Source organism: Acomys russatus, chromosome 12, assembly GCF_903995435.1.
Source record: "Acomys russatus chromosome 12, mAcoRus1.1, whole genome shotgun sequence".
Classification (NCBI taxonomy): Eukaryota; Metazoa; Chordata; class Mammalia; order Rodentia; family Muridae; genus Acomys; species Acomys russatus.
Window position 1 is genome coordinate 28,916,300 of NC_067148.1, and position 8,244 is coordinate 28,924,543.

The 8,244-nt window shown below is 46.3% G+C and overlaps 1 protein-coding gene across 1 annotated transcript; it reads right to left on the bottom strand.

The window, feature by feature from the left end:
• Positions 1-5,375: 5,375 nt before the first annotated feature.
• Positions 5,376-7,689, bottom strand: Rpl37a (ribosomal protein L37a). Its single transcript, XM_051154122.1, has 4 exons — positions 7,570-7,689; positions 7,112-7,240; positions 6,698-6,780; positions 5,376-5,486 (listed from the first exon to the last, which is right to left on the bottom strand). Exons 1-4 carry the CDS (start codon positions 7,570-7,572, stop codon positions 5,423-5,425), a joined length of 279 nt encoding a protein of 92 aa, XP_051010079.1. The 5' UTR covers positions 7,573-7,689; the 3' UTR covers positions 5,376-5,422.
• Between the last annotated feature and the right edge of the window lie 555 nt (positions 7,690-8,244).

Here is an 8,244-nt window from a genome sequence, read left to right on the forward strand (position 1 = left end):
GAGTTCGCGGGCAACCTGGTCTACAAAGTCGGTCCAGTCTCAAAAAAACTAAAACCAAAACCAAAACCAAACAAAAACAAAAGCTTGCTTATGGCTTTAGGTTACAAGGGTCCCAGTTTGCTGTCTGGCCTTGCTCTTTGGCACCAGCCATTCCGCTGCAGAGAGCACTGCTCTGTGTTCTTGGATTTTTAGTTTGCTCCCAGGAGCACTTTCAGAGACACCAATGCTTACTTAGTGTTTCAGGTTTCATCTGTGTTCTGGAATTACTGAAAATCATGCAGCTGCTTTTTTTCTGCTTAGCTCCCTCCTTATGGCTAAATGTGTTATGCTGTTTGAAAGGGGACCATCTCAACTTTTTATTTTCCACATCTCTGTATCTATGTGCTTAATGTGTCCTTATGGCCCATAATGTACATCTAATTCCTTATACTTTAGGCCTTTCTTTCATTTATACTTTATATAATTCAGTTCACCTATCTTTTAATTTAAACATTTATTCTACATATGTTATTTGACACATTAATATGCAAATAAGTATTCATAGTCTCCACCGTATTGTGTCCTACTTGGCCCACTAGTTCCTTGCTCTTTCATGCCGAGCACTGTGCTGGGGTTTGAACTCAAGGCCTTGCCCACATCAGGCAAGCAGTCCACCACTGAGCTACACACATCCTTAGCCCTCTAACCTTCCTGTGGTTGAGTTTCTAATTCTACTTCTCCTGTAGTCATACATGTTCTAGTAATGATACTAGAGATTATGACATTTGATCTGTAGTTTGACCCCTTCTTGAATACAAGAATCTTAGAACATTTTCACATTTACCCTTTCCAAACCTACCTGTCATTCAATGCATCCTAACATTACCCCTCCAAAGTTTTTGAGAATCTATTTAGCCCTGGCTATCTGAGATCCACCTGCACCTGCCTCCCATTTGCTGTGGGGCTGGGGAGGGTTGTAGGGACAGAAGCCCTGCGCAGAGTAAGGGTGGCATGTCCAAACCCTGGAAATCAGATCCTGGGATCGGCAGGAGTAGGACAGATTTCCTGTGCCCAAGGGTAGGTAGCTCTTTGCTCCCCACCCAGAGGGTCACTTAGCCTGGTATAGCCAAGTTAAACTTCCTCTTCCTTTACAAGGTCACAACCAGAAGCACCTGGGCCCCGAAAGGCCCTGCCCACCTCCCAAAGGTTTAAGTAGCCTTTGTTCCCCCCAATAAAACAAGTTGTCTCACTGAAGTCGGCTTCCAAGGAAGTCTGCTTTGCTCTACCTGAAGTCTCTTTCACTCCCAGCTGTTCCTGTGCCTGCTTCCCCCAGGATCCACTAGCCAAAGTCACAGGCCAATGGGGACAGGGAAACGGAGCCATAACATCACCCAGACTATTTTTTAAATAACCATTTTTAGATTTATTTATTGGGAGAGAGAGAACTTGTGTGTCATGGTGTGCATAGCAAGGTCACGGGACATCTTGGAAGAGGTCTATGTGGACTCCAGATATCGGCTTAAGATCAAACTTACGTCATCAGGCTTAGAAGCAAGTACTTTTACTCCATGTGCCATCTGCCTGGCCCCGTTCTTACTCAATCTTCACTTGTGTTCGGCTGACTAACTGTATCTTCCAGGGTCTCCATGAACTGTGTTTTCTGTGAGCTGTGTAAATGTGCTAGTGATTTTTTAAGCTCAAATTCCTCTCCCAGCTTATTCAATCTGGCCTCTCTCCCTGCCCATGAACTACTGTTTGGCCTCAAACTCCAGCAATCTGTTCTAATCTCCTGGCTCACTTGTCTTCACCTGAGTCTAGCTTGTTGTTTCTTTACAATCTGTCTTTTACTGTCCTGGTGAAGCTGTCTCCTCTCCTCACTCTGTGTTGCTCCCTTAAGTAGCTTCCCTTTCCTCTATTCTCATAAGAGTTGGATGTATCCTATTCTGTCAAATCTGATTCATCACTTTTCCTCCTACTCAATTAGGTATTACTTTCAAACATGGGTGTTTCCTTCTACAAACTAACTTTACCTTCACGCCTGGACCTAAGCTTTCCTTTACCTAAACTTGCTCTGTATTAAACTGGCCTTGAACTCCGACGTGCTTGCCTGTCTCCTGGGATGTATTTCAGCTAGATCACACAGACCTAGGTTTGGATGTGATCTCTTGCCAGGAACAGCTATGTTCTGAATAAAGATTCCTCTACCCAGAGCCGCTCACAGCAGGGAGGCAAGAGTTAGAAAACGAGGATGCCAAGATCCCTTCAAGATCCATCCATATTCCCATAGACCCAGTGACCTAAGCCCCACCTCCCGACAGTCACAGCCTAGAAATTAGGCTTCTATCACATGGGCACTTGGGGGTGGGGAGGAGGTAAGGCTATGTAGGAGCTGTAACAATGGACAGTCAGCATCACCTGGGTAATGCCTGACTCAGGAGACAGCACCTAGTGGGAACTGTGGACGGCACCAGAAATGTGGTGCAGAGCTGCAAAGCTCAGAAACGTGGGAAGAGGGCATTCAGTACAGCCACTGTCCCTTGCCTTGCCTCCCAGCTCTATCCACGAGCTAGTGTGCTGTTGGGGTCCTTAGGGATGGTGCAAGGAAGACGCTTGCCAGCTCCAGGCTGTGGACTCCAAGCCCACTTCAGCCTATAGTAAAAATGGCCCCTTTCAAGGCGGGCATGGTGGCACACGCCCTTAATCCCAGCGCTTGGGAGGCAGAGGCAGTGGATCCCTGTGAATTCCAGCGTTGAACAGCCAAAACCATCCCAAGTCTCCAAAAAGCCCTGCTTCCAGTTCTGGGCTCATTTATATATCTCCTCCCAGAGTCTGTTCACAGGATCTTCTCAGGTGGCAACAATTAGCTCCTGCACAAGGTGGTTGCTCTTCTAGTGGATTAACCTCACCTGTTTTCTCACGAGACCATTCCAATTCCACACTTGAGATCCTAAAAATTAGGTTTCTCTCTCCTTCAAAAGTCTGTTAGCCTTGGCTGTCCCAGACTTGCTTTGTAGACTAGGCTGGTCTCAAACTCACAGCATCCGCCTGCCTCTGCGTCCCGAGTGCTGGGATTAAAGGCGTGCACCAAAAGAGTCATCAGACTCCATTATTCCCATTTAAATATAACTAAAGTAATTAATGCCCCCTATACACCACTTCTTTAGGTGCTAGGTTTTAAGCTGGGAAAATACGACTTCAATACATCAGAAGGTATAATTCTCGTGGGCTGAGTCTGAGTCCCACCTCCATCACTTGATTTCTTAAGTATCCTGGTTTATGAGTAGACAGCAGCATATGCTGATACTTTTTTTTTTAAAGTCAAGTCTGAGACTGTAGCCTTGGTTGTTTCAGAACTATACAGACCAGGCTGGTTCCCAACTCAAGAGATACACCTGCCTTTGCCTCCTCAGTGCTGGGATAAGAATGTGTCAAATAAAACAGTTTTTCTGGCACTGCCTGTTGCACTGTACCACGATGTGGCATTCTCAGCATTGGTGACTATAAAGATAAAATGGTCTCTACATCTTGTGGTACTAAATATCCAACCAAGATTTTATATCTACTCATGTGCTCATGTGTGCAGTTATGCACATAGAGGTCGGTGTAACTTCAAGTGGCCAAGTCTCTAATCTACTGCGTGGGTATTAGGCTGAACAGCAAACACTTCTTTCTACCCTTAATTCTTTATGTGAAAATATACAAATGATAAAATTACATTATCAGTAAATATTTGACTGGTATGCCTCCTCCATACTCATCTAAAGCCACATAAAAACTTTCCTGGCAAAAATAAGAGGGGAATCAAGAATGGAAAGTAAGTGCTGGGTTAAATACATGCCTTGCTCATTTTTAAGATGCTCAGTCCAATGACTATGCACAGCATCAAAGGCTCAGGTAAACTGTAAATGCTCAGCAGGGAAGGAGCAGAGTATAAGACAACCTAATACAATTTATAAAGCAGGAACCTAACTTCCAGCCTTCTCGCCACCACTTGCTCGCGTGTGCTAAGTCCCTGTTTCCTCAGCTCGCAAACACTATGCTTCAACTCTTAACTAGTCTCACTAGAAGTTGTTCACCATCCACTCGACTCACAAAAGCAATAAAAAAGCCATGAATCTTGTCTCTGGGGCCTAAGAACCAAATTCAAATCCAGCTTCATCACTTAGAAATTAACATAGTTCTTGGGGGCTAGAGCAGTTAGGCAGTTAGAACAGTTAAGAGGATGCGGGCTTTATTCCTGGCACTATACAACTTTAACTCCAGCTCCAGGGGACCTGGTGCCCTCCTGACAGTGATACACACACCAATAGTGAACTGCTTAGGCCCAACTACAAAACACTGACTGATCCCATTGTCTAATTTCGATGCAAAGGAACAAGAAGACCTTCAAAACTCCAAGTTTGTAAGCACAACATTCATCATATACCCTAAACCAGGTGCTGTGCAGCAAGCAGAACGACACATGGCACAGGGCACTTGGCACAGGGCACTTGGCTGTACCAGTTGTCAGGGCAGACATCCATGTACCCTGTCAACCACTGCTTCTGTCAACTGACCCTTTTACTTTTTGCCCTAATACGAGCCCACAGCACTGAATGCCACTCTACAGTACAAAACTTCCAGGGAACCACTTTTTTTTGGCAGGGGTGGGGGCGGTGGGAAGAAGCCCATTACACAAGTGCAAGGAATTATGGTAACTGGGGATACGCCAGTGAACGGAATTACTAACAGCTGGACCCACAAGAGCACCACAGCGCCTAGGCAGTATCGGAGAATATGGGTAACAGGACACTGTATAAGCCTTAGAATAAGCAAGCCAGTAGGCGAAAACGCAGGCTACAGAAGACAGGGTGTGCCCACAAAAGGACAGTCTTTACCTTAAGAAAAACCACACACCATGCACAAAATAAAAAAGTAGTCTGGAAGTTTCCAAGGATACCAAAGGCGCTTAGACATGGCTGACCAAAGCACAACTGACAAATCTGACAGTAAATGGAATGAAGTTAAGAGGTAACCATAAAACTAATCCCAAATAAACTAAATCCCAAGCGTGCCCGGCCCCTCATTCCTGTACACATGCACTGCCACTTGTTTCCTATTGCGCATACATGACAGTCACTCTTAGGAATCCTTGTGCAAACAGAAAGTTCTAGTTGCTGACCATGAGCAGCCAAACCATCTCAAATGACTGTCTAGTATATTTTACAACCCAAGCCACATTTAAGAAGCATTTCTGAAAAACTAAAACAGCACACACCTGCACTTAGGATGACCAGGCATTCAAGGCCTGCCAGGGTCACATAGTATGTCTTAAAACAAAAATTGCTTTTGAAAGTGAAAGATGCACATATACCAAGATGGAATTAAACACAACCAAGGCCAAAAACGTTACGTAAAGTAACCCATTTATTGCAGGCTAGGCAAGTCTCAAACGGTAGCGCTTCTACTGGTCTTTCAGTTCCTTGAGTCTCCTGATGGCAGACTTCACTGTGACAGCAGAAGTGGTGCTGTTAAAAGAAAGTTTCCAACATAATTACACATGTAAACAAACAAAACCTAAGCAATCTGTCTCACTGTTGTGCAGTCCTGAAGACTTTCTCCTGGGAAGAGTTATTCTGACCGTCTCCTCCTTCACCAATGCCATGCCGCAGGGACTCCTACCTACCACTGGCTTGACAGCCTCCTTTAAAAGCCAGGATTCAGGCACTTGCACAATTCTAAGGTTCTCTCAAACATTTAAAAAGGGAGGCAGACACAAACTCCATGAGATAAAAGATACCTTAAGGTGCTTTCCTCTGAAGATAAGGCCAGCAGAGGCAGACAAGAACAGCTTCAGGACTCACACCCCAACAGCAAACCACCAGCCCACACATTGTATGTACGAACACTCACCTGCCAGGACAGCTCTCTTGCTCCCACCCTTCCTGCTGCTATCCTAAACCTCAAGGTGCTTCAACACACCCACTCTATCTTTCCAACACCAAGACTGCAGTGAAAACTGTACCCACAGGTTCAATTTGTCACCAACAGCCTTGGAAGCACAAGGCTACACACTACTCAGGCGCTGGAGACTTCTAAGCGAGCAAACTACAGGCCCTCGAGGGGAGGGAGCTTTACTTCTCAGATGCTGAAGCTCTAAGGACAAAGCTAACAAAGACAGGCAATAACTTCTGGCCCTGTCAAGGGTCACAGCACTAAATATGCCCAGCCTCAGATGTTTCTATACAACCCTAAACCAACCAAGTCACTTAAAAGCTATTTTAAAGGAATAACTTGTAATGTAAGCCAAGTTTGGCAAACTCGGAAGCCAGTAATTTCCCAAAGACACCAGTGACTGTGCAATTCAAAGTAATGAGAATCAAAGTCCAGCTTTTATTTCAAATAGTCTTCTATTTCAATTTTAACACAAAGAAACCCACACCTTTTTGTTTGTTTGTTTGTTTGTTTTTCAGACAAGATTTCTTTGTGCAGTCCTGGCTGTCCATAAACTCACTCTGTAGACCAGGCTGGGCTCTAACTCAAGAGATCCGCCTGCCTCTGCCTCTCAAATGTTGAGATTAAAGGCGTGTACCACCACCACCCTGCCCTAAAGAAACCCAAAGGCCTATTTACTTTGCCCGACATAAAAAAAAATTTAAGACTATCCCAATAAGTGCCTGACCGGGAACATAGGCTGTGTGGTCCACAGACCTCCCCCACCACAATGAAATGCACTCACTTGTAGGTCCAGGCCCCACCAGCCACTGTTTTCATGCAGGAACCACAGTGCCAGATGCCAACGGCTCGTCTCTTCATCTTGGTCTACAGACAGTTAATAAAAACATGAGTCTTTCAGATCCTAAAACTATGCAAAGAGACAGTTTAGCACCTGACAGGCAGTCACATTCTAGTAAGCCAAGCAGGATATTAAGACTAGACAGACCTCTTCGGGTTTGGTACAGCGGCAATAACATTTCCCATTTCGGGATAACGCCTTCTCCCCCTTCAAAACCATTCATGCCCAGTAACTCCACGTAAACGAGAAACGCTTCTCAAGAAAAGCAACCGCAACCCCTCCCGTCTTGCACCGGCCCCGCCTTAGCTCACGAGCGATTCTACCCTCGTCTCTCCTCTCCACCCGGGGCCGACGTACCTTGCCACAGAAGGAGCAAGTGTACTTGGCGTGCTGGCTGATTTCAATTTTCTTCACCATTTTCCGGAGGGACGCACCATAGCGGGTCCCGTACTTCCCGACGATCCCGACCTTCTTGGTGCGTTTCGCCTGTGGACAGAGGAAACAAACGAAGCAGCGACCGTTAGCGATGGAAAGCAGGACCGCGCACGCCCGCACACCACTGCGCGCAGGGTCAGCTGGAGCCCTAGTTTCCTCCAAGCTCGACCGGCAAAACCAGCATCCACCGGAGCGCAGGGCTCGGGAGCCGCCAAGGGGCCGAGTCCCCACCGACCGGGCTCCACAGGCGGCGAGGACCCCGACGGCAGACGGGACACTGGGTAACACATGCTGCCCGAGGCGGGTGAGGGCGGAAAGCCTGAGAGAACGGCAGATGCAGATGGATAGCGACTTCCAAAAACAGTAACACCGACACTCACCATCTTGCCGGAACCGAAGCCAGAGCCCGAAGAGGAAGAGACGCACTGCGCATGTGCGGTTTTAGGCCGGCGAGCGGAAGTGACGCAAGCGTCCTCTCTAGGACTTGAACTCGGTGTTCTGGAGGTTTGTTCGGTGTCACCCTGGCGGTGCTCTGGGAAACGGGCTGAAGTCCCATCTCTTGCTCACAGGCTGAAAGCAGTCTCCTTTTAGTTTACGTATACACCATAGTTGAACAAATACAGGTGTAATTTTTTCCGTTCTGTTCGCGAGGAAACAGGTTTTAGGTGACTTGCTTTTAAGTGGGTTTAAGGTATAACGTTTGTTACTGAACCTCATTGCTTTCCCCACTACATTAACGTTCAGACCCTGTGCCCGATGCTGGCCATACTAAAAGCCTAGATTCTGCTACCAGGCCAAGTTGCAGTTCAGCTAGGAGACAATTATTTTTGTCAGAATTAAGAGTTACGAAAATGTTGCTAATCCGTGCTCTGGGGATAAAGTAAGGAAGAGATTCGAATTACCTGAATCCAGGACCCTAGAGCAGTGCTTTTCAACCTGTGGTCACAATGCCTTTGCAATTGAACGACTCAGAGTGGTCACCATCGAAAAATACAGATATTTGCAATTCATAACAGTAGCAAAATTAGTTATGAAGTCGCAGTGAAAATTTTAAT